This window comes from Carcharodon carcharias, chromosome 7, assembly GCF_017639515.1.
Source record: "Carcharodon carcharias isolate sCarCar2 chromosome 7, sCarCar2.pri, whole genome shotgun sequence".
In the NCBI taxonomy this organism is placed as follows: Eukaryota; Metazoa; Chordata; class Chondrichthyes; order Lamniformes; family Lamnidae; genus Carcharodon; species Carcharodon carcharias.
The window spans coordinates 145,812,530-145,840,040 of NC_054473.1; the positions used below are offsets into that span (position 1 = coordinate 145,812,530).

General features: G+C 43.4%; 1 protein-coding gene across 1 annotated transcript in view; it reads left to right on the forward strand.

Annotated features, from left to right (window-relative positions):
- The window catches only part of abcc12 (ATP-binding cassette, sub-family C (CFTR/MRP), member 12), a 110,892-nt gene that overhangs the window by 11,697 nt on the left and 71,684 nt on the right, over positions 1-27,511 (forward strand). Inside the window, exons 6-14 of the mRNA XM_041191683.1 lie at positions 11,863-12,010; positions 12,394-12,542; positions 12,652-12,759; positions 15,354-15,474; positions 15,568-15,638; positions 15,723-15,794; positions 17,804-17,928; positions 26,694-26,766; positions 26,870-27,073. Coding sequence (XP_041047617.1) covers positions 11,863-12,010; positions 12,394-12,542; positions 12,652-12,759; positions 15,354-15,474; positions 15,568-15,638; positions 15,723-15,794; positions 17,804-17,928; positions 26,694-26,766; positions 26,870-27,073 — 1,071 coding nt within the window. The remainder of the gene's footprint in view (positions 1-11,862; positions 12,011-12,393; positions 12,543-12,651; positions 12,760-15,353; positions 15,475-15,567; positions 15,639-15,722; positions 15,795-17,803; positions 17,929-26,693; positions 26,767-26,869; positions 27,074-27,511) is intronic.

The window sequence follows — 27,511 nt, forward strand, 5'->3', positions numbered from 1 at the left end:
GTTAGGGCTCAGAGAACTCTTGAGAACCATTTATAGCTTGGGGCAGCCAGGAGGCTGGAGTTCATGGGGCAGTGCCAGCTTAGTGAAGCTAGCAATCTGTGTAACAGTTAGAAAGGTTCCAGCAATTCGAGACAGAAGTGCAGCTTTGCGAATTCTGTGGAACACAATCTCAGGAAAAGAGATTAAATCATCGGGCGGTGAGTAGTCACTGAGGCAGTCCAGGCCCGAGTGGTTTTTCTTTTATTCATTCATGGGATGTGAGCTTCGCTGGCTGGGCCAGCATTAATTGCCCATCCCCAGTTGCTCTTGAGAAGGCAGTGGTGAGCTGCCTTCTTGAACCACTGCAGTTCCTATAGTGTCGGTACACCCACAGTGCTGTTAGGAAGGGAGTTCCAGGATTTTGACCCAGCGACAGTGAAGGAACGGCGATATATTTCCAAGTCAGGGTGATGAGTGACTTGGAGGGAAAATTCCAAGTGGTGGCGTTCCCATCTATCTGCTGCCCTTGTCCTTCTAGATGGTAGTGATTGTGGGTTTAGAAGGTGCTGTCAAAGGAGCCTTGGTGAATTCCTGCAATGCATCTTGTGGATGGTACACACTGCTGCCACAGTGCATTGGTGGTGGAGGGAGTGAATGTTTGTGGATTTGGTACCCATCAAGTGGGCTGCTTTGTCCTGGACGGTGTCAAGCTTCTTAAGCGCTGTGGGAGCTGCACTCATCCAGGCAGTTGGGGAGTATTCCATCACACTCCTGACTTGTTCTTTGTATATGGTGGACAGGCTTTGGGGAGTCAGGAGGTGGGTTACTCATCACATAATTCCTAGCCCCTGATCTGCTCTTGTAGCCACAGTATTTATATGGCTAGTCTAGTTGAGTTTCTGGTCAATGGTAATCCCCAGGATGTTGATAGTGGCGGATTCAGTGATGGTAACGCCATTGAACATCAAGGGGTGATGGTTGGATTCTCACTTGTTGGAGATGGTCATTGCCTGACACTGTGTGGCGCAAATGTTACTTGCCACTTGTCAGCCCAAGCCTGGATATTGTCCAGGTCTTGCTGCATTTGGACATGGACTGCTTCAGAAGGAGTCTATCTGAGGGGTCGTGAATGGTGCTGAACATCATGCAATCATCAGCAAACATCCCCATTTCTGACCTTATGATGGAGGGAAGGTAACTGATGAAGCAGCAGAAGATGGTTGGGCTGAGGATACTACCCTGAGGAACTCCTGCAGTGATGTCCTGGAGCTGAGATGACTGACCTCCAACAATCACAACCATCTTCCTTTCTGCTAGGTATGACTCCAACCATTAGAGAGTTTTCCCCCTGATTCCCATGGACTCCAGTTTTACTAGGGCTCCTTGATGCCACACTCTGTCAAATGCGGCCTTGACGTCAAGGGCAGTTATTCTCACCTCATCTCTGGAGTTCAGCTCTTTTGTCCATGTTTGAACCAAGGCTGCAATGAGGTCAGGAGCTGAATGGCCCTGGCAGAACCCAAACTGGGTGTCAGTGAGCAGGTTATTGCTAAGCAAGTGCCACTTGATAGCACTGTTGATGACCCCCTTCCATTACTTTACTGATGATGGAGAGTAGACTGATGGAGCGGTAATTGGCTGGGTTGGATTTGTCCTGATTTTTGTGTACAGGATATACCCGGGCAATTTTCCACATAGCCAGGTAGATGCCAGTGTTGTAGCTATACCGGAACAGCTTGGCTAGGGGCACGGCAAGTTCTGGAGCACGTCTTTAGTATTATTGCTGGAATATTGTTAGGCCCATAGCCTTTGTACTATCCATGAGACATCATGGGGCCCAAAGTTGATGTTGAGGCCTCTCAGGGCAACTTCCTCCCGACTGTATACCACTGTCCCACCACTTCTACTGGGTCTGTCCTGCGGGTGGGACAGGACATACCCAGGGATGGTGATGGTGGTGCCTGGGACATTATCTGTTAGGTATGATTTCTTCAGGATGACTATGTCAGGCTGTTGCTTAACTAGTCTGTGAGACAGCTCTCCCAGTTTTGGCACTAGCCCCTAGATAGTAAGGAGGACTTTGCAGTGTTGATAGGGCTGAGATTGCGTTTCCAGTGCCTAGGTCAATGCTGGGTGGTCCGTCCGGTTTCTTTCCTTTTTTATGACTTTGCAGAGGTTTGTTACAACTGAGTGGCTTGCTAGGCCCTTGCTGGGCCATTTCAGAGGGCATGTAAGATTCAGTCATATTGCTGTGGGTCTGGAGTCACGTGTAGGTCAGACCAGGTTACGACATTAGCAAACCAGATGGGTTTTTACAACAGTCAGCAATGGTTTCATGGTCATCATCAAACTTTTAATTCCAGATTTTTATTGAATTCAAATTCCACCATCTGCCATGGCGGGATTCAAACTCTGGTCCCCAGAGGATTACCCTGGGTCTCTGGATTATTAGTCAGCGACAATATTACAATGCCATCACTTCCCCCTGAGGGAATTCAGAGGCTAGATCTTCCAAAGTGAGGAGTTAAAATCCCTCATGAGGGAAACAGAGTTTTAATGAGATTTTGTGCCTCATAGTGATCATGGACATCTTGGTAAGTTGCTGAGAAATCCATGGGATCTGTTTTTGGTTGCATCTGCTATTTAATGTGCAGTGTGGTATGTATGACCATAGTTTGTCTGTTAAATCATACCTACCTCAGGTTAATTCTGAATGCTTGAGTGTAAAATAGATATTATAGCTTGTTTTACTTTTCTGATTTTGTATAGTTTATTTTGTTTACCTAAAACCACGGGATACTGTGACTTTATTCACCTAGTGAGTAACTGGGATTTCAAACTTTGACTGCTTTAAACGAAAAGTTACTTGTCCCTAACTGGATCATAACACAGTTGTAATGAGTTTGACAATCCCAATCAGTTTTGATAGTTCTTTGACAACTTTGATAGTCCTTTGACAGCTTGATAGTTTTTTGACAGCTTGACAGTTCTTTGACAACAAGACAGTTCCAATGAGTTTATGTACTTTTTACACACAATCATGTCTACTTTTAACAATCCCAAAGGGCACCTGAACTATCCCAAAGGATGCCTTACCTCTCCCAAAGGGTATCTTGCTTCTCCCAAAGGTGCCCTGGAACCATATCCAAAGGAGTACCTGACCTCTCCAAAAGGCTATCCAAATGAGTCCACAAGTTTCAGACCTGCTCCTACCAGGTCTACTTTACACACTTTGGGTTTCAGGTGCTGACCTCGCTAAAATCATACATAAGTGGAAGCATCTGCCCATGTCCATCTGCTGATTTATATGGGCAGCTGCCTCCTTGAAGCACAGATGTACAATTTATAACCAGTCCCCATCACCACCATGCCTATCCCCAGCACACCCCAGCAGCAAAAATGGCGAGCCTCTTTATCGGTGTGAAAATTCAGGCCTGAGTCTGTCAACTTGTTTGGTTGTATATCAAAAGTCTTACAGCTTTGTTTGAAGAAACGGAATTAGTTCTCCTAATATCCTGGTCAACACTTTTCACACAATTTACACCATAAAAGATGGATTCCTTCTCACTATTGGTCATGGAATCTTATTTACATAAATGCTGTCATATTTACCTACCTAATAACGCTTCAAACTACTTTGAGATGTTTCCGAAAGATATGATTAAAGGGACTATTCAAACTTTTCATTCTCTGTAATTGTCCTGAGCAAAATTTGGATATAAAATATATTAACCAGCATAAGTCCACTTTTTCTTATTACTCCACTCACAAAGGGCAGAAAGGTAAAGACAGAGATAGGGGACATAGCGGGGGCCAGACCATCCTGCTCATTCTTTCATAAATTTACCACATTAAAGCATTCTGCTGCCTTTTGAATAACTCTAGTGTTTTTGTCTCCACAATCATCCTGGTATGAAACATTGTTTGAGTGCAGAAGTATTTCCTGAACTCTTCGTTTACCAGTTTGTACCTCTGCCTTCATTTACTGCAGTTTAATTTGAAATATTGTTTGAAATTAACCCTTTCTGTATTATTTATATTCTTCTAGAAAATCTCCTGTCACACACCTTTCTAACATTTTCTCATAACTTGTCCTTCTTGGCATCACTTCAAGGGTTTGAATGTGTTCCTTGTGTGTGGAGGTGCATTCGGTGCGCAAAAGGCCACACTTTGATTTTTTTTGGAGGAAATCTGATTTTCCACTGGATTCCAGACCTCACATCATTTTCCTCTGCCTTTTATGCAAATTAAGAATGCCTAGTGCGCAAGAGGCACACCCGCCCCCACTGAGGTCGGGTTCTCCATTTTAAATGGGGGATGAAAATCAGATTTCCTCCAGCGTGGCATTCTCATCTGGTGGTGTGGGTTTTGGAATCCCATTAAATGCATACTAGGTTTAGGAGTTCATGAATAAAATGGAAAGCCTGCTGTGGAGTTGCAAACATTCTGGAAGGTAAGTGTAAAACATTTTGACACCTTCAGATGTTGTTATTAGGTACTGTATTACAATCTAGATGTATTTTTAATGCAATGATTCATTATAGGGAACTGTCCTGCAAAAGTAAGTTGACCTTTACATTGACCAGCATTGTATAATTGTTCACATGCATTACAGCACTTTTCCAATGGAGAAAGTGCCATAATGTATTAAAACATGTAAAACAAAATGTTCTGTGATGTCATGATTTTGTGTTCTGATTTAATTGGACTGGCAGATCTGGCTGTTTTTAAATAAAAACCCTGCTTCTGAAGACAGAAAAAATGGTTTGCCTCTGCTGCCCCTCCATTGATTGACAAACACTCTGCTTTGAAATGGAAATGGATATCTGTTCTGTCAGTGCAGCTGGAAGATTTTGTTATCTTAGTTGTTCCCTTATGAATACTTGGCTGGGTTTCAAAAGTTTCAGCTCAGCAGGCGGTCTTATTGATACAAGAACTTTTGAAACTTTTATGAGCATATAAAAGCCAATTACGTCTTTGATGTGGTTTCTTGTTTGTTTACAACCCTAATAGGCACCTAAGGAATTATAACTTTTTTTCCCTTGGCCTTTTTGGTCCAGTATCAATGATAGTGAGTTTGAACACAGGGTTTTCTTAGATTGTTAGAGGTTTAATGGTTTTTCAATGATTGTAAAATAATCCCCTTTGCTATTGCATGGGTCCTGAGAACTGTACATAGTGCAAACCGAGTGAGTGGTTATGAAAGACATATGGTGGCATGGAGGTGCATCGGGGTGGCATGGGGATAGTGAGGAGGAATGGGGGAATATGAGGTGGTATGGAAAAGCATGGGTTGGGTGGGGGCAAAGGGTGAGGTTTAGGGGGCTTTTAACAGTGTTGGGAGCTGAGTTGCTCTGTTGGAGAACCGAGGTGGGCCTTCTATCTAGCCCGCTTCTGCACCAACACTCTCCACACACTCCATCACAATTCGCCAAATACACTGCAAACCTGTGTGCTAAGACAAAAATCCTTTGTAAAGTCACATATGGGGGGGAGTATGCATTTTGCAAGACACGAAAGTGAGCAGGTCGGGTTCTCCCGAGCCCAGACGAAAATTCGTCTTCAGAACTTAATGTAGCAGTCAGGATATAGCCTAAACCAGAGCATTTACAGCTTCAAGTAAAGGCCTCAGGCTTAAACTCTTCTGATTTGACAATATAATTCAACATTCTCTTTGCTTTATTACTTCTACAAGAGCAGGTCAGAAGCTAGGAATTCTGCAGCAAGTAATTTACCTCCTGAATCCCCAAAGCCTGTCCACCATCTACAAGGCACAAGTCAGGAGTGTGATGGAATACTCTCCACTTGCCTTGATGAGAGCAACTCCAACAACACTCAACAAGCTTGACACCATCCAGGACAAAGCAGCCCGCATGATTGGCCCCTCATGGCACCCCATCCACTACCTTAAACATTCACTGCCTCCACCACCAACACACACTGGCAGCAATGAGTACTACCTGCAAAATGCACTGCAGCAACTCACCAAGGCTCCTTCAACAGAACCATCCAAACACATGACCTCTACCACCTAAAGGGACAAGGGCAGCAGACACATAGAAACACCATCACCTGCAGTTCTCATCCAAGCCACACACCATCCTGACTTGGAACTATATCGCTATTCCTTCACTGTCACTGGATCAAAATCCTGAAACTCCCTTCCTAAAAAAACTGGAGTTGTACCTACACCACATGGACTGCAGCAACTCAACACTACTTTCTCAAGGGAAATTAGAGATGGGCCAGTAAGGCTTACATCTGAAAGAATAAATTTTTAAAAGCTGGATAATCAGTCATCCGTTAGTCTCAAATTTTGTTCAACCACTTATCTAACTATTTTAATGCTATTCTTTAAGGTATGTAGCCTATTTTTCTTCCAAACTGTAAGACATATTAAGCTATATCGAATTTCACCTTTCATAGTTCTTTCTATCTGAAAATATTGCCTAGGTCCTTTTGTAATTCACCAGCTGCTTCATCAGGCTGAATTATCCCTCCCACTAATTTAGTATCACATGTGAACTTGTCGATCTTATACTGAGTTTCTGAATACAAATCATTTACATTGCTCAAAAATCATCAAAGAAGCATCAGCGGATCTTTGTGCCACTTCATGCATTGCATATCACCAGCCCAGCGTTACTCTTTCAAGCCATAACTTATTCACCATCACATTTTTACCAAAGATACACATTCCCTTTAGTTTATATAGTAGCCTTTCACAAAGGACTGTATTGAGTACTTCATTGAAGTTTCGGTTGGCTACATCATGTTATGGTGGCAGTCTTCAGTCTCGTCAGATGATGGTTTTGCACTGTGGTTAAGTATCGCCTGGTGTGGCGAAGGAACTCCACCCTGCATGGCAGTCTCAGCCGCATTTGCTGCAGAGGATGACAGTGGGCTGAGGAGGTGTCCAATTCACTAGCCTTGGTTTTCTCTGGGCCCTCTTCTCAGCCGCTGAGCTCTTTGTTTTTGCTCATCTCTTTCATTGCCCTTCCAAACAACCAGCCTCCAGAGTCATGGCTGTTGGCGACTATCTTCCAGTTGTCAATGTCAATGTCTGCCAGCTTCATGTCTCACCTGAAGGTGTCCTTGTAGTGGAGGTATGGATGTCCAAAAGCTTGAGACCCAGTGGCAGTTCACTGTACAGAACATCTTTGGGTATACAACTGTCATCCATACAGGCAAAAAGAGGACCCGGAGGCAGAAACACCATCTAGAAGAGCTATCCGATCCAGTCCAGTCTGGATCTAGAGAGAAGCAGCCGCACTCAGAGAGAAACAAAGTGTGACATCACAGGAAAACACAGATATGATTGGTTGGTGACGAATTGGCTCGTTTATCTTCAAAACTTGTGCAATTTATTAGTAATTGTAAGATTTTATTTGTTGTAGTAAGGTTTGCCGGCATTGGTAAAATTTATTGGGAGTAGCAGTGTTCATTAATTATAAATAAACTAAGAATAAATTAATTAACACATAATAAAAATGGCAGGGCAGGTGATTTGTTGCAACTGCAAAATGTGGGCACCTTCCCAATCAACCGCAGAAGGTGCAACATCTGCCCCTTTACTTCCTCTCTCCTCACCGTCCAAGGGCCCAAACATTCATTTCAAGTGAAGCAGCATTTCACTTGCACTTCCTTCAATTTAGTCTACTGCATTTGTTGCTCCCATTGCGGTTTCCTCTACATTGGAGAGACCAAACGCAGACTGGGTGACCGCTTTGCAGAATACCTTCTGTCTGTCCACAAGCATGACCCAGACCTCCCTGTCACTTGCCATTTCAACACTCCACCCTGCTCTCATGCCCACATGTCTGTCCTTGGCCTGCTGCATTGTTCCAGTGAAGCTCAACGCAAACTGGAGGAACAGCACCTCATCTTCCAACTAGGCACTTTATAGCCTTCCGGACTGAATATTGAGTTCAACAATTTTAGATCATGAACTCTCTCCTCCATCCCCAGCCCTTTCCGATCCTCCCCCCCACCTTTTTTCCCGATAATTTATACAGATTTTTCTTTTCCCACTTATTTCCATTATTTTTAAATGTATTTCCATCCATTTTTTATCTCTACCTTTTAGCCCATTTTGATTCCTTCACCCCAGCCCACCCCCACTAGGGCTATCTGTACCTTGCTTGTCCTGCTTTCTACCCTTAATAAGCACATTCCTTAGATAATATCACCACCTTCAACACCTCTTTGTCCTTTTGTCTATGACATCTTTTGGCTATCTCCAACCTATCACTGGCCCTCTATCCAGCTCTACTCACCCCCCACCTTAAACCAGCTTACATTTCACCTCTTTTCTATTTTTACTTAGTTCTGTTTAAAAGTCATACGGACTCGAAACGTTAACTGTGTTCCTCTCCACAGATGCTGCCAGACCTTCTGAGTTTTTCCAGGTATTTTTGTTTTTGTTTTGGATTTCCAGCATCTGCAGTTTTTTGCTTTTATTCAAGACATCTGCTCTTGGCTGGAGATGAACTTGCAGTGGGAGGGGGCGATCCAATGATTATGGCCCATGTAGGTACCAATAGCATAGGTAGAACTAGGAAAGAGGTTCTGCAGAGGGGGTGTGAGCAGTCTGGCACTAAATTAAAAAGCAGAACCACAAATGTAATAATCCCTGGATTACAGCCTAAACCACAAGCACATTTGCATAGGTTAAATCAGGTTAGAAAGTTAAATGCGTGGCTCAAAGATCAGCGTGGAAAAAATGGGTTTCGACTCATGGGGCACTGGCACCAGGGCTGAGGAAAGTGGGAGCTGTACCTTTAGAATGGTCTTCACCTGATCCATGCTATGATGTGTATTCTGGCGAGTTGAATAATTAGGGCACTAGAGAGGGCTTTAAACTAAATAGTGGGGGCAAGGGATCAAGTTTGAGAAGATGTGATAAATTAAATAAAGAGAAGGCAAAAGAGCAAGGTAGGAATAAAGGAAATGATGACCAAAGCACAGCAAGAAAGGACAGAGCGTACAAACCTAACAGCGCACCAGTAAATAAGGCTAGAGGTTATAAAAAAGGTTAAAAAAAACCAGAAGGCTCTGTATCTGAATGCACATAGCATTTGTTACAAAACAGATGAATTGACAGCACAATTAGAAATAAATATGTATGATCTGATAGCCCTTACAGAGGCATGGCTGCAGGATGCCAAAGACTGGGACCTGAATATTCATAGGCGCATGATATTTAGGAAGAACAGGAAGCTAGGAAAAGGTGGAGGGCTAGCTCTGTTAATTAAGGATGATATTGATACAATAGAGAGAGATGACCTTAGTTCTGGAGATCAAGATGTTGTATCAGTTTAGGTAGAGATAAGAAAAAGTAAAGGTAAGAAGTCACTTGTGGGAATGGGTTATGGGCTTCCTAACTGTAACTACACTGTAGGATGGGATATACAGGAAGAAATAATAGGGGCTTGTGAGAAAGGTACAGAGATAAGCATGGGTGATTTTAATCTACATATAGATTGGACAAATCAGATTGGCAAAGGTAGCTTGGATGATGAGCTCATGGAGTGTTTTCAGGACAGTTTCTTAGAGTAGCACGCTTTATTACCAACCAAAGAACAAGCTATGCTGGACCTGGCAAAGGGAAATTAGACAGGATTAATTAATTACCTCATAGTGAAGGTGCTCCTAGGTATCAGTGATCATAATATGATTGAATCTCACATTTAGTTTGAAGGAAAGAGGACTGGATCCAAGGCTAGTGTTTTAAACTTAAATAAGGAAAATTATGAGGGCATGAAGACAGAACTGGCTAAGGTGAACTGGGAAATTAGGTTAAGGGATAGGTCAATAGAGGTACAGTGGCAGACATTTAAGGAGATATTTCAGAATATTCTTTTGTGATCTGTTGAAAATGACAATGAAGGTGTTGTAGTATTCCCTGCATCGAAGCATGAAGAGAACTGTGCTCATAACAACCTGTCTTCACTTTATTCCTCCTGGAATCTTGTAGCTATGAGGTTGTCACGGACACATCTGCCACATCATGCCTGTGCAATGGCATCCTCATGTGGCTTGACTGAATCCTCGCCCTCTTCAGATTCATCCCACTTCAATATTCTCCTCATCCAAGGAGATATCTAGCTCCTCCATGCCTCCCTGTGGTAACACACTCCCCCTTTACGCTGCTAGGTTGTGCAGGGCACAGCAAACAGAGATGATGCAAGTTACTATGTGGTGAGTATTGGAGAGCTGCAAATGAATGGTCCAGACATTACGCCATTTATATACAGTTGAGAAACAGACCGTTCTAATTATCCAATGGTGGGGCACTTCATTCCACATAATTCCAGCAAGTTGGCCATTTCATGAGCATTCATGAGATGCAAATTAATGCAAATGTGGTTCCTGACATAGATCAACGGGAAACTCGAACCACCTTTAACCAGCCATCAAATTTGGGACAACAAAATTCCAAAGTATTTTGCTGCTGGCAGGAAACTGACTTTTTTAATCACGCTAAATTTTGTGCCTCTGCCCGCCACGATTCCCACCATTGATGGGAGCAGAAAATTCCACCCAAGGTTTTTTTTGTTGCTGTACTCACTTTATATTCTCAGGTACGTAGGAACCATCTATGAGGATTCGTTGTTTATAAGCTCATTACAGCAGGGAACAGGGAAAAGGCAGGACAATGACACTAGGGGCAGGATTTTCTGCCTGTCGGACGGGCGGGCCTGACCCCATCTCCAGCAGGTGGGGAGACAATCCCCGCCAGAGAAGCGGGCCCTGCCAGTTAAGGCCCGCCCAGTGTGACATCCGGCAGGAAGCACTATGCACTTCCTGTGCGGACAGAGGGGGGATTCCCCAAAAGCGACAGTACCGTCTTTTGCACAGGCGCATGAAAGAGCGCATATCTCCCTGAGGCTAAGTGCTGCCTCAGGGAGATCGCTGACAGTTTTAAAAAGATTAAAAATAGAAAAAAATAAATTCCCTAACATGTCCCCGCATGTGGCAATGTCGGGCAGGTATGCTTAGTACTTTAATTGATCTGTCAATGGCCTCAATTGGCCATTGACAGGTTGGCGGGCCCGCAGCTGATTTTGCTACGCCCCCGCCTTTCTGAAAATTTAAATGGACCAGGATGATGTTGGGGGTTCCGTCTGACATCATCCCGTGTCATTTTATATGTCGGCGAGCAGGCCCAGCCCCCTGCTCACCGATGGCGAAATTCTGCCCTAGGTCATAATACTCATATGGAGAGCTGGTGCAGACACAATGAGCCAAATGGCCTCCTTCTGTGCCGTGAAAATTCTGTGATTCTGTGATTGCTCATGTCTAGGATGTCCATCTGAATGATATTAACGTCATTAAGTTTAGCCAGAGAACCATTAATGATGGGTGACATGTTACTAGTATTTTCTCTAATGAATACTTATAAACTAATGAGATAATCATTTTGCATTTCCCTTTTTTCTGAAACACTTGCCATTATAAAACTGGAAGTATTTTTTACTGTGATGATTGTTTTCTGCAGCTATCATAATATCTAGCTTGCCATTAACACCTTGACAGTCTTCTTAACTTTTTTGGTATATTCCTGTATTCTTCCCAGTGTTTTCCTTCATTGTTCTCTCCAAAGGTTCTATAAAGTATGTCTTTCTTACTCATTTCACTTCATGTTGCCTTATTAAGCTACCTAGTAGCACCTTTACTTAACTTGCATTTCCTTGTCAATGGTATATATTCATCCTCATGCTTGGAAGTATGCCCTGAAAGGTGTTCCATTTGTCCTCAGCTGATATTTTCTTGTGTACTCTCCCCCAATCAAATAGCTTGAAATTTAGAATCTTTTTTTATGAAATTGGCATACAGGAACATTGGAATAGATCATTTAGCTGTGATTTTTATTGGTTTTAGATGCTAATGGCACAATTTACCACTGCATTTCGACGCAAAGCCATTGGCCTGACAGACACTCGGGTGCGATTAATGAATGAAGTGTTGACATATATAAAACTGATAAAAATGTATGCATGGGAAAAATCGTTTGCACATTCTATTCGTGGTAAGATAAAACAATCTTCAGTTATTTATTCATTAGAAGCATATTGTTTTCACCTGATCTTGACATCAAATTTACATACAACGTAAGATCATCTTTTAAATACAAACCTGTTACAATAAAAAGTGGTTTTAAAGTGACCACTATTCTTTGATGCCATTGTGAAAGTTGTGTCTAACAAATTCCTTTGTATATATTGTATTTAAAGCAAACATAATAGTGGCTTTATATTTTCTTTAATATTTAAACCATGATAAAACATCATTAACAGGAGGAAGACTTTCAAATAATGCACATTTTAAATGATATATAAGCTCTATGGATCTTACAGGACTTTAAACCCAGTGTTGATGTGGATAATTTATGTTACTCATTTTTTAAAACAGATGTGCGACAAGATGAACGAAAGATATTGGAAAAAGCAGGGTATGTTCAGAGTGTGAATAATTCAGTTGCCACTATTGTACCAACATTGGCCACAGTCCTTACATTTGTTGTGCACACACTGCTGGGATATGAGTTGACAGCATCCACGGTAAGAGTGAATGGAGAGAATGTTGATTATGCACTGAGTGAAAAGTAATCCTGACCAGTTGCAAATTCATTTCTTTAAACTTTACAACTCATTTATCTCATCTCTGTAGGCATTTACTGTGATCGCCGTTTTCAATGCAATGAAATTTACATTGGGCAGCCTGCCATTTTCAGTTAAAGCATTCGCAGAGGCTAGAGTTTCTTTACAAAGACTAGAGGTAAACCCCTCCCTCTGGATTCTTACCTTCTCTTGATCTTTTCATTGAGAACTGTCGGCATGACATTAGTCGTCTCAATTTCTCTGCTCCTCTCACCCATTCTAATCTGTCTTTCTCTGAATTTACTGCACTCGGTTCTCTCAGGTCCAACCCCAACATTGTCATCAAACTTGCTGACAAGGGTGGTGCTGTTGTTGTCTGGCGCACTGACCTCTACCTTGCGGAGGCTGAGCATCAACTCGCAGACACTTCCTCCTACCTCTCCATGGACCATGACCCCACCACTGAACGTCAAGCCATCGTTTCCAGGACTGTCACTGACCTCATCTCCTCTGGAGATCTTCCTCCCACAGCTTCCAACCTGATATTCACTCAACCTTGGACAGCCCGCTTCTACCTCCTACCCAAAATCCACAAACAGAACTCTGTCCCGGCAGACCGATTGTGTCAGCCTGTTCCTGCCCCACGGAACTCATTTCTCGTTATCTTGACTCCTTTCTCTCTCCCCTTGTCCAGTCCCTTCCCACCTACATCCATGATTCCTCTAACATCTTACGCCACATCAACAATTTCCAGTTCCCTGTCCCCAACCGCTTCCTCTTCACCATGGACATCCAATCCCTCAACACCTCCATTCCCACCAGGATGGTCTGAGGGCCCTTAGCTTCTTCCTTGAACAGAGGCCCAAACAATCTCAATCCACCGCTACTCTCCTCCATCTGGCTGAACTTGTTCTCACACTGAACAATTTCTCCTTTAACTCCTCTCACTTCCTCCATATAAAAGGTGTGGCTATGGGTACCCGCATGGGCTCCAGCTATGCCTGTCTCTTTATGGGGTATGTGGAACATTCCTTGTTCCAGTCCTACTCCGGCCCCCTCCCACAACTCTTTCTCCGGTACATCGATAATTACTTCGGTGCTGCTTCATGCTCTCGTCGGGACCTGGAAAAATTTATTAATTTTACTTCCAATCTCCACCCCTCCATCATTTTCACATGGTCCATCTCTGACACTTCCCTTCCCTTCCTTGACCTCTCTGTCTCAATTTCTGGTGATAGTCTGTCCACCAATATCCATTACAAGCCTACCGACTCCCACAGCTACCTCGACTACAGCTCCTCACACCCCGCTTCCTGTAAGGACTCCATCCCATTCTCTCAGTTCCTTCGCCTCCGTCGCATCGGTTCTGATGATGCTACCTTCAAAAACAGTTCCTCTGACATGTCTTCCTTCTTCCTTAACCGAGGTTTTCCACCCACGGTCATTGACAGGGCCCTCAACCGTGTCCGGCCCATCTCCCGCGCATCCGCCCTCACGCCTTCTCCTCCCTCCCGGAAACATGATAGGGTCCCCCTTGTCCTCACTTATCACCCCACCAGCCTCCGCATTCAAAGGATCATCCTCCGCCATTTCCGCCAACTCCAGCATGATGCCACCACCAAACACATCTTCCCTTCACCCCCCCTGGTGGCATTCTGTAGGGATTGTTTCCTCCAGGACATCCTGGTCCACTCCTCCATCACCCCCTACTCCTCAACCTCCACCTATGGACCCTCCCCATGCCCACGCAAAAAATGCAACACCTGCCCCTTCACTTCCTCTCTCCTCATTGTCCAAGGGCCAAAACACTCCTTTCAAGTGAAGCAGCATTTCACTTCCATTTCCCCAACTCAGTCTATTGCATTCGTTGCTCCCAATGCAGTCTCCTCTACATTGGAGAGACCAAACGTAAACTGGGCGACCACTTTGCAGAACACCTGCGGTCTGTCCACAAGAAAGACCCAAACCTCCCTGTTGCTTGCCATTTCAACACTCCACCCTGCTCTCATGCCCACTTGTCTGTCCTTGGCTTGCTGCATTGTTCCAGTGAAGCCAATGCAAACTGCAGGAACAGCATCTCATCTTCCGACTAGGCACTTTACAGCCTTCCAGACTGAATATTGAATTCAACAACTTTAGATCTTGAACTCCCTCCTCCATCCCCACCCCCTTTCCATTTCTTCCCCCTTCCTTTTGTTTTTTCTAATAATTTATATAGATTTTTCTTTTCCCACCTATTTCCATTATTTTTAAATCTATACCTATTATGCCCTGTTAGTCTTTCTATCCCACCCCCACTAGAGCTGTACCTTGAGTGCCCTGCCATCCATTCTTAATTAGCACATTCATTTAGATAATATCACCACCTTCAACACATCTTTGTTCTTTTGTCTGTGACATCTTTTGATTATCTGCTCCTATCACTGCTTGCTTGTCCCTACAACCCACCCCCACCCCCCGCCACTTCTCTCCACCCCCCCCCCTCCCCCTTCCCCCCTTAAACCAGCTTATATTTCACTCCTCTCCTAATATTACTCAGTTCTGCTGAGGGGTCATGAGGACTCGAAATGTCAACACTTTTCTTCTCCGCCAGTGCTGCCAGACCTGCTGAGTTTTTCCAGGTAATTCTGTTCTTGTAGAGGTAAACCAGTACCTTTGCAAATAATTTTTACATTTATTGCTTTAAATATATATACAAGTTGTTTTCAGAAGCATAATTAAACAATTCTCAATATTCCCATTCAGATTTGTACATTGCTTTTCCATTATTAGAAAATACTGGTCATGAAAGATCCTGTTGCATATGTGAAAAATCTGCAAGACTCTCCATATGCAGTGCTGATGGAAAATGCTTCACTTTCATGGGACAATACAAATGGCAATGGAGAACCTAATCCTGCCAACAAGATTACAAAAGGAAAAAATGTTTTTATTGCAAATGGAACAAATGAGTCCAATATTTCTGGTCAAGTGCCAGAAATGACACCTGAAGCATCAACAGAGAAAGACGGCCTTGGATCAATGACTCTTAGGAATGTTAGCTTCTGTTTGGAGAAGGTACATTATCACAGATATTAGCACATCTTGTTTTTGAGGAAATGTCCAAGAAGCCTAATAAATAACATAAGATATTTTTTCCAGGGGTCACTTTTAGGAGTTTGTGGAAATGTGGGAAGTGGAAAAAGCTCTTTAATATCTGCACTATTGGGACAGGTATGCATATTCTGGATTATTTAGTAACAAAAATGAAGACTATTAATACCATGTGAGGAAAAATAAAAATGTTTTAAAAATTAATGTGTACATACTTAGGTTAAAATAGTTTGACTTCAATACATATTAGCAAAGTATAAAATAAAGTTAAACCTTTCTGAAATTCTTTCACACAATCACATTGTTTAATACATGTGATCAGATCTATATGTTTTATTTTGTCCATAATGTAAATTGGTTGAATATCAAAATTTACGTATGATAAAGTTATAGCGAAGCAGATACCACATAACTTATGCTAGAACTTTGCAGAAGCAGTAGAAAGTGAGCAGGATTTTCTCAAAAATGTCAGAGTCCCAACAGCAGCCAGAAATGCGTGTCGGCAACATGCATAGCTGGCCGAAGGGGCTTCCTCCTTGATTTTACGGGTAGAAGCTCATGAATAAATAGCTACCAGGGTCGCTGTCCTGTGCAGGATTGTCACCTGCCCTTAGAGCTGCCTACCCAATCAGAGGGCTAGCAGCTTAGAAGTGTCAGCAGCGCCATCAGGAACTGTGGTCATTGCTGAGAAGCTGGGGGCCCTGCAGCCTACACCAGGTAGGCTGAAGGAAATTTTAAAAAAACATAAAAATTGTTTGATGAGGAGCAACCCCTCTGAGGTAATTGCTGAGGGCATAGCTGTTGCCTTCCCTGCCTGCACCCACCCCTGCCACCACCTACTCTTCATGAATAAAAAAATCCGCCCCCACCCCCACCCCCCCAGCATGTCACTAGGAGGCTGTCTTCATTCAGCTGATGACCTCCCTGGGATTGTTCTGCTATCAGCAAAATGGCCTGGTTAAAAAACCCCTTAAAATGACTCTAATTTCCCTCCTTGTGGCGGGAAACCTGTCCAAAGCCTGGTAAAATTCCCCAACAGTGGAACATGGTTGGGGAGCCGATCCAGCATGCCTCTCTCCCCCATTCCTCATGTTACTGTCCCCCCTGCCCCTGCCTTGTGTGGACTAGCAAAATTCTCCACGTGGGGAGAATGGGCTGTCGATGGGCTCCAGCAGAAGAAAACAAGCAACAGTCAATCCCCAGGAGGAGCAGCATTAGGAAAGAAATGCACTTTCAAAGAACTCAGCCACACTTTCCTCCGGCTCTCCTGAATGGTTGATAAAGAGCCACTCTAATTTCATGCCTGGCATGAAGGAAGCACCTGGAGGAGTTTCATACCACTGTATGTCCAATTGCACACCTGGAATTACCAAGCCATATTCAAAATCAAATTGTTTGATTTTATTATTTTCTCTTGTGTGTGTTTTGTTCTGCATTTTATTTTTCTACTGGTTTTCTTACTTTTCCATTGTTTCTTTCTTTCTCGGTAAATCTAAGCTTTCTTTCCTTCAATTTATTTCTCTTTCTGTATCTAATTTGACTTTAATTCACCCTATTTACTTTTCAATTAATCTCTCTGTTTTGCTCACTAGCCTTAAATTTAATTGATTAAGGAGATAGACTATTAGTGCTTTATTTCACAAGGTTTCAGATGCCTGCCTGACCACACTGTCGTTTTCAATTCACATTTCCAGCAATAAAAGCAGAAAATTCTGGAAAAATGCAGCAGGTAAGGCAGCATCTGTAGTGAGAGGAACTGAGTTAATCATTTCGAGCCCATATGACTCTTCTTCGAGTCATACGGACCCGAAATGCTAACTCTGTTTCTCTCTCCACAGATGCTGACGGACCTGCTAAGTTTATACAGCATTTTCTGGTTTTATTTCAGATCTCCAACTTCCACAGTATTTTGCTTTTAATCACATTTCCAGCAATCTGCAGTGTCATTCTAATTGGAGTTGATGGGTGAGGGAAAAAAATCCAACTATAGTATTTCACCACAAGGTGCCAAAAACTCTGGGCGAATGAATTCAAGGGATGTTTTAAATTATACTTGACCCACAATTTTGAAAAGTAGAAAGGTATTACCAGAGTTATGGATGATCATTGAATTTTGTCCCCTTTTGCAGATGAATTTACATAATGGAACGGTAGCTATCAATGGATCATTTGCTTTTGTATCTCAGCAAGCTTGGATATTTCATGGGAATGTCAGAGAAAACATATTATTTGGAAAGATGTATGATGAGGAAAGGTATGCTTGCTGGATTGATGTAATCTATTGCATTTTTTTGATATTGTGAAATACTGAGGAAGCAAAATTTAATTGGGAGCAATCATCCTTCAAAAAGTAATCATCAATGCTTCAAATGCACCCCTTTGTTAACATGTCCCTATTCTATTGATCTTTTTCAGCCTATATCATATTCAGGATAAGCCAACCAGTGCTCTCTGGGTATCCTGATTGATTTGAAAGTGAAACTGAAAATATCACAGTAACTGATTAAAGCCTTTCACTTTAATACTTTGAGGAGCGCAATTATATTTCTGCATCCAAACCAAAACTATAACCAAGTTGCAATTGTTTATAATCATATGACTGGAAAAGTTATCTGGTTCTGTGCATCTGTAACTCAGTGTGATGGCATTCTGCATTAGACCTAAATTATAAGTATAAGTACTTTATTTAGCAAGTTATAAAAGATCAGAACCCAAAATATTTTTTTAAATTACAAGCAGTAGATTGAGACAGTGGTTTTAATGTTGTTACAGATTTCTTTGTGGGTCTATATCAGTTTTTATTAAATGTGCTTTTTATCTTGTAATTAAAGCAGCAAATGCTGGGTATACTCAGCAAGCCATGCAGCATGTATGGAGAGAGCAGGCCAATTTTTTAAAATGCAGGTTCTTCAAAACTGAAAACTAAATTACAGAAAAACCATTAATAGACAGAAAAAGAAGAGATATCTTGAAAATAAAACAACCAGTCCAGAAAGAAATTGTGAATGGAATAATCTCAGTCAGATAATGGGCACTAACTATTAAAGGACAAAGAGAATATTACAGATGAAAAGCAATCAAGGAAAGTACTGTAAAAGCAGACACATGCACACATTAGAGCATGGAGACACGCACATGCACACACACGCACACTCAAAAGGGCACACAAGAAAAGAAATAGAATGGCTTGTGAAGTTTTTACATGGAGAAGAGGAAATTATTAAGTTGCAAAGCAGATGTTAGCTTCAGACAATAGGAAACTTGAGAAAAATTAAAGAAGTAAAGTAATTTGCAGGATGGTGCCGGTAGATGGGAGGCTGGAAAAAAAAAACAGACAAAATACAGTAGACTCCATTGAGCAAAGAGCCGGGGAAAAATAAAAAAAATCTGGCCGATATTAAGGATGCCAATTATTCAGCCAATATGGCATTCGATGATATTTGGAAATTTCAGAAAAGTTCAAGCGCTTGTAGTTAACCTTTTTCAGCTGCTGCCTGAATCAGATACAGTCAATATTTTACTGTTATCAGCCCGAAAAACACCAAGGGCAGAATTTTGAGGTCATCGGGCAAGCGCGGTGGGTGGGTCCGGGAGTGGCTGGGAAACAGCCCGCCTCCCGCGATTGGCCCCTGACCGCAATTTCACGTCGGCTGGCCAATTAACGGCCAGCCAGTGAGAAAGGCGTGCTGAAAGGCACAGCGCTGCCGGGGTTGGGGGACAGGGGGGTGGGAGGAAAGCGAGCGTTGAAGTCTGCACAGGCACAGGGGACTGCGCAATGAAAGCTCCCTGCAGGCAGAGAGCTGCCTGAGGGAGCTGAAGAATTTAAAACCATCGAATTAAGATTTCAAAATGCAGAACAAGGGAGGGAATTTTCTTCTCATCGGGCAGGCTGGTCAGGAGCAGGCGGGTGGGCACAGAGCCAATCGCCGCCTACGATCGGCTGCGCACCACCATTTTACGTGGGGGGGCCAATTAAGGGCCCACCCAGCGTGACACGCACCCAGGAGTGCTCAGTGATAACTGTGCAAGCGGGGGGGAGAGTCGGGGCCTGCACTCTTTCATGTGCAGAAATCTCCCTGAAGCACGTAGCTGCCTCAGGGAGATTAATTTAATAATAAAACATTGGAAAAAAGGAAAAATATAATTACTTAGACGTGTCCCCTCACATAACATTGTCACATGAGCTGGGACATGTTTATGAATTTTAATTACACATTTTATTTAATTAATAAACACTTCATGAAACCTCATCCAGCTCATGGATGAGGTTTCATGAAAAATGCAAAGGCGGCCTGGGCTCTTCGCCTGCTCGGCAACCTTAAGGCTGGGCAGGCAGCTCTGACAATCACTTTGATTAGTTAATTAATGGCCTTAACAGGCCTTTGACAGTTCGGAGGGCATGGAGCCAACTCCAGTGTGCACCTGCCGAACTGAAGATTGGAATGACGCACGGTGACATCGGGGCGTACGCCCGACCTCACCGCTGTCATTTTGCGGGTCAGGCTGAACAGAAGATTCTGGCCAAAATGTCCACACTCAGACTCACTCCCCTAAACATATGGATTATAAAAACTCTGCTCAAACATTTTTATTTCTTTTAAGTAAATATCGGAAACCTCATCCCACTCTTGGATGAGGTTTCCTCAAAAACCCAAAGGCCATCTGGCTGATTCGCCCACCCACCAACCATAATGTTGGATGGGCAGTGAAAAATCTCAGTTAATTAATACATTCATGGCCTTATTAGGCATTAATGGGCATTAATGTGTTGCACAAGTGCGCGATGACGTGGGACGCTCGCTCAATGTCATCACGCACTATTTTACACTCGTGTGTGTTGGGCACATGCCTGCACGCTAAGTGAAAAATCCTGCCCCAAATTCCTCTCATTCAGCTGATTTGCTCCTTTGGTTTGGAAGCTAATATTACAATTTGTTTAGCTTAACATCAGTTTCAATATCAAACAAGTAATCATTTCCCAACATCATAACCAACAAAAGAGCTATATTATCCAATAATGTAAAACTGCATTTGTTCCAAATTGGTTATAAATATGTGAAACTACATATCCCAATCTGAATTTAAATGCTGCTATAATTATTGGATATATTGGAAGGCTATACTCATCTTCAGTCCATTACTTAATTTTACCTATTGATTGAGAGGAGTGTCATACACATGGGAAAAACTTTCCATGCATGCTGGCAGCAGAAAGCCTTGTCTGTCAGAAGCACATGCTGAAAAATCCTAAGTCCAGTGCCTGATATTTCCCAGCAATTGATTTCTGTAGAAGATCATTGTAAATCCAGGTTAATGCGCCTGGCAGGTGTTGTGAAAGATCAATTGAATACACTGCTCCCCACACACCCTACATACCCCCCACCCCCCACCACCCCACACACACACAAATACACACCTGCTCATTTTGAAGTGATTTTTTTTCTCTCTCTGGCAAGTAGTTCTGTGAGAATTGTTTTGTGAGAGTTCTGCGTTAATTGTTTTCTTTAACTTCTCATGATTGGCTAAAATTATACTGGGGCGGGTGAGCTACCCCACTGCCAAGGTGTGCTTGTAAATTACCCCATAAGGTACTAGCTCACAACACAGCTTGAATTAAGTCTCCTTTTAAAAATTGAGCAATTTTTTCTCAGCACACCTACAGATCTTTGCACGATACTTTATGATGTAGCATTGCTGTCTGTTTGAATTTGTTTTTGTTTGATATGTCACTTTATATCCCGTCCCCTTAGATAACACAAGTCTGTTACATTGAGTCATTTAGGTGACTTACATTCTTACTGTTTAGAAGATTTTGTTGGGAAAAGTAGAGAGAAGTGTGATACCAATAAAGAGTATTTAGATTATTCATGTTGCAAAAAATTAATGGCATCTTGGAATCCAGAAAATCATATTATAGAATCATAGATCACAGAAACAAGCCATTTAGCCCATCAGGTATGTGCTTGCTCTTTGAAAGAGCTATTTAATTAGATCCATTCTTCAGCCCTTTCCGCATAGCATTGCATTTTTTTTATCCCATTTTAAATTATTTATCTCACTCCTTTTTGAAATTACTATTGCACCTATTTTCACAACCATTTCAGGCAGTGCATTCCAGATCACAACTTGCTGTATAACAATGATGATCAACATATAAGGATCTTGGCACCACATTCATTAATGACTATGTTGTAAAGTGTTGCTTTATAAGCTTTATTGTTGTAACTGTAGTAACATTAACGTTTACTAATACAGAATAAAAACCAGTACATTGCATAGGATGACCAAAGGCAACAAAAACTGAATTTAGCAAATAAAGGCAGCCACATCTGTCCCCATATAAATAGACAAGGGGCTGAATTTTTCCTTCGGGCGTTCCCCCCAACGTCATCCTGCCCCATTTAAATCTTCAGGAAGGCGGGGGCGCAGCACAATCAGCTGTCCGCCCGCCAACCTGTCAATGGCCAATTGAGGCCATTGACAGGATAATTGAAACAATTAAAGGACCTGCCCGTCCAACCTTAAGGTTGGTGGGCAGGCAAGGAGCCCCGGCGGGCTTCTGAAAAAACATGAAACCTCATCCACTGGCGGGATGAGGTTTCATGTCGGTTTTAAAAATGTTTATTAAAGTTTTTGTGCACTTTATTAACATGTCCCATCTCGTGTGACATTGTCACATGGGGGGGACATGTTAATGATTTTTTTATTTTTCTATTTTTAAACTTTGAAAGCCTTTCAGTGATCTCCCTGAGGCAGCACTCTGCCTCAGGAAGGTGGATGCTTGATCGTGCGCTTGCGTGAAAGAGCGCACTCTCGCTTTTGAGGAATCCCCTTCGCCTGCACAGGAAGTGCATAGCGCTTCCTGCCAGACGTCACGCTGGGCATGCCTTAATTGGCCCGCCCATGTAAAATGGTGGCAGGGCCCACTTCTCCGGCAGGGATTGGCTCCCCATCAGCTGGAGATTGGGTTGGGCCCGCCCGCCTGACAGGCAAAAAATTCAGACCAAATGTCTTTATGGATTTTCCGATTCTGGTGCTAAAGCCAATAGGATTGGATCACTGTGAATGAACTATTTGCAAAATGGAACAGAGTACAATTTCATATTATATTCTGAGGTCAGCTCATTATCGTTATTCATGTATACTTCCTGCTTGCTTGGAAGTGTCACAGGGAATTCACAGAGGGGTCGAGGGAGACAGAAAATACAGCAAGCCTGTATGCTTTACTGAAGGGATGTCTTAAAATGCTGGGACCATTTCATAGAATGGTTAGAGCTCAGAAGAAGGCCATTCAGCCCATCATATTCATGTCAGCTCTCTGCATGAGCAACTCAGCTAGTCCCACTCTGCTGTCTTTCCCCCACAGCCCTGCATTATTTTTTCTCTTCAGCTAATTATCCAATTTCCTCTTGAAAACCATAACTGATTCTGTACCCACTGATGGTGCCCCTGGTTTTGAGCTGTCCTTGTGAGAGAAAACAAGTTTGAGCCTTCTAAATGTTAAAAATGTTGTGTACAACTTGTTCTGGTCCTACTGCAATGTAATTGGACAAGATAATCAGCTGATAAAAACTGGGAAATTCATCCAGGGGTTGAGCCTCTGTAAAAATATTCCCAATCATCCACTGGTGGAAAAGCCATAGAAGCCCTGAAGGAAATCTTCAAAAACAGCTTATACATTGTTTCTTCATATATGCTGTCTTCATGGATCTTCTGCTAAAGTTATGGCAGACAATAGGGAAATTCCCTGTGAAAATTTTTGATGCAAGTACTTTTTATATGTATTCAAGGACATGACTGAAGATATGGCTCTAATTGTGCTTAGATACTCTCGCACTCTAAATGTAGTTGCATAAAAAATTGTAGGCAGAAGGGTTTAGATACAAAATATGCCTACAGTCTCTTCAACCGACTTCCCCAGTGCAACCAGCAGACAATCTATTCATATGTTAGGAATTGTGTTTTGCTTTGTGCTTGGATACTCTGGTTATATTTTACTGATTGGTGGTTTAATAGTATCCAGACAGATACAAGATAAGTTCATGTTTAGCACACTGTCAGTTCCACTCAAAACTGCTGTCTCCTCAAACACTGGTTCAGTAATTCAAAAAGTCTGTAAGCCAAAGAACATCCTGCATCCTCTGCTTCAGGTTATAAAGTGACTGCACAGAACCACTTGCAATCTTGAAACTGTGTCCTGTGGTACAGTTGGAATAGAATCTACAATTGTAGGTTAGTCAGGGTTCTGAGAATAAATGTTTTATGATTGCTAGGATTTGTTTCTACTGATCTGTGAAGAACATGCTGTATGCTTTTGATGGTCTGGAAATCCCCAGCTTCCATATTTCCATTACTTGCAGATTGCAATTTCTTTATCTCAGTAATGTTGCTCGATTCACTTACGTTGTAAATTAGCTGAGATCAATACAAATAATTACACTGTGTGACCAAGGGATGTGTTGCACTGTGTGATTGGGGGATGTGCTGCACAATCTGACTAGGGAATGTGTCACACTGTTTGACTGGGGGATGTGTTGCACTGTGAGATTGGGGAATGTGCTGCACTGTCTGACTGAGGGATGTGTTGCACTATCTAACTGAGGGATGTGTCACACTCTGTGACTGGGGGATGTGTTGCACTGTGACATTGGGGAATGTGCTGCACTGTCTGACTGAGGGATGTGTTGCACTATCTAACTGAGGGATGTGTCACACTCTGTGACTGGGGGATGTGTTGCACTGTGTGACTGGGGGATGTGTTGCACTCTGTGACTGGGGGATGTGTTGCACTGTGTGACTGGGGGATGTGTTGCTCTATCTAACTGAGGGATGTGTCACACTCTGTGACTGGGGGATGTGTTGCACTGTGTGACTGGGGGATGTGTTGCTCTATCTAACTGAGGGATGTGTCACACTCTGTGACTGGGGGATGTGTTGCACTATCTAACTGAGGGATGTGTCACACTCTGTGACTGGGGGATGTGTTGCACTGTGTGACTGAGGGATGTGTTGCACTATCTAACTGAGGGATGTGTCACACTCTGTGACTGGGGGATGTGTTGCACTGTGTGACTGGGGGATGTGTTGCACTATCTAACTGAGGGATGTGTCACACTCTGTGACTGGGGGATGTGTTGCACTGTGTGACTGGGGGATGTGTTGCACTGTGTGACTGGGGGATGTGTTGCACTGTGTGACTGGGGGATGTATCGCACTGTGAGACTGGGGGATGTGCTGTACTGTGTGACTGAGCAATCTGTTGCGCTGTGTGACTGGAGGATGTATTGCACTGTGTGACTGGGGTATATATTGCGCTGTGTGACTGGGGTATGTGTTGCGCTGTGTGACTGGGCGAACTGTTGCGCTGTGTGACTGGGGGATGTATTGCACCGTGTGACTGGGGGATGTGTTGCGCTGTGTGACTGGGGGATGTGCTGCGCTGTGTGACTAGGGGATGTGTTGCGCTGTGTGATTGGGGGATGTATTGCACTGTGTGACTAGGGGATGTGTTGCGCTGTGTGACTGGGGGATGTATTGCACTGTGTGACTAGGGGATGTGTTGCGCTGTGTGACTGGGGGATGTATTGCACTGTGTGACTAGGGGATGTGTTGCGCTGTGTGACTGGTGGATGTATTGCACTGTGTGACTAGGGGATGTGTTGCGCTGTGTGACTGGTGGATGTGTTGCACTGTGTGACTAGGGGATGTGTTGCGCTGTGTGACTGGTGGATGTGTTGCACTGTGTGACTAGGGGATGTGTTGCGCTGTGTGACTGGTGGATGTGTTGCACTGTGTGACTGGGGGATGTGTTCCACTGTGTGACTGGGATATGTGTCTCACTGTGTGATTGGGGGATGTATCGCACTGTGAGACTGGGGGATGTGTTGCACTGTGTGACTGGGGGATGTGCTGCGCTGTGTGACTGAGCAATCTGTTGCGCTGTGTGACTGGGGGATGTATTGCGCTGTGTGACTGGGGGATGTATTGCGCTGTGTGACTGGGGGATGTATTGCCCTGTGTGACTGGGGGATGTATTGCGCTGTGTGACTGGGTAATGTGTTGCGCAGTGTAACTGAGGCATGTGCTGTATTGTGTGACTGGGGGATGTGTCTCACTGTGTGACTGGGATATGTGTCGCATTGTGTGACTGGGGGATGTATCGCACTGTGAGACTGGGGGATGTATCGCACTGTGAGTCTGGGGGATGTATCGCACTGTGTGACTGGGGGATGTGCTGCGCTGTGTGACTGAGCAATCTGTTGCGCTGTGTGACTGGGGGATGTATTGCGCTGTGTCACTAGGGGATGTATTGCGCTGTGTGACTGGGGGCTGTATTGCCCTGTGTGACTGGGGGATGTATTGCGCTGTGTGACTGGGGGATGTATTGCATTGTGTGACTGGGTAATGTGTTGCGCAGTGTAACTGAGGCATGTGCTGTATTGTGTGACTGGGGTATGTGTCTCACTGTGTGACTGGGATATGTGTCGCATTGTGTGACTGGGGGATGTGTCGCTTTGTATGACTGGGTGATGTGTCACCCTGTGTGACTGGGATATGTGTCGCATTGTGTGACTAGATGATGTGCTGCACCGTCTGACTGGGGGATGTGTTCCACTGTGTGACTGGGGGATGTGTTGCACTGTGTGACTGGGGCGTGTGTCGCACTATCTAACTGAGGGGTGTGTCTCACTGTGTGACTGGGTGATGTGTCGCATTGTGTGACTGGATGATGTGCTGCACCGTCTGACTGGGGGATGTGTTGCATAGTGTGACTGGGGGATGTGTTGCACTGTGTGACTGGGGCGTGTGTCGCACTATCTAACTGAGGGGTGTGTCTCACTGTGTGACTGGGGCATGTGTCGCACTCTGTGATTAGGGGATGTGTTGCACCATCTGACTGGGGAACATTCTCCACTTCGTGATTGTGCTAGCTCTGTATTGGTTTATATTGGAAAAAACATGAGTGATTTAGCTATAGAACATTTCCCAATCATGTTTAACTTCTTTATAAACCTACAGGTATAAGAAGGTGATTGGAGTCTGCGGTCTAGAACAAGACCTGGCTATGTTCCCCTTTGGAGATTTAACTGAAGTAAGAAACTTTAGTTAACAACCAGAAGACAAATCTCAGAAACATTTGATCAGATATTCCACAGTAAATGAAAATGCTAATGGATTTTTTAATTAAACCAAAGATAGGAGATAGAGGGATCAACCTGTCTGGTGGGCAGAAACAACGAATTAGCATTGCTCGAGCTGTGTATTCAGACAAAGATATTTATCTGTTGGATGATCCCTTATCAGCTGTGGATGCCCATGTTGGGAAACACATCTTTGAGCAGTGTGTCAAAACAGTACTTCAGGAGAAAACAGTGATTCTAGTCACTCACCAGCTGCAGGTAATATACTGAAAATTTTACATTTGTCACTGGGGGGGACCAGCACATTTTGAGATGAGGATTTAACATTAAATTCTCCATTAAATGTGTAGAAGTTGTGATAACTTGGGTCACATTTCCCTAGCCTATAACAGAAATGTGACATCATCACCAAAGATAAAGCATAATACAAAAACAGGGAGCACTGAAGACACAGGTCAGGTCAGAGAACAAACAGGAACTCTTGGGTATGGACACCTTGTTAGAACTGGGAGCAATTACACTTGAACACCATTTAAGAGTGAATGGAACAAGGGGAAGGAAAAAGGGAAAACACACAAATACACAGGTAAAGAAATAGAATAATCTATAAGGTTCTTGTGGAGAACAGGAGAGGCTTAAAAGACAGAAGTAATTTTAATATGAGACAATGGGAGGCATCATGAGAAAAACCAAGAA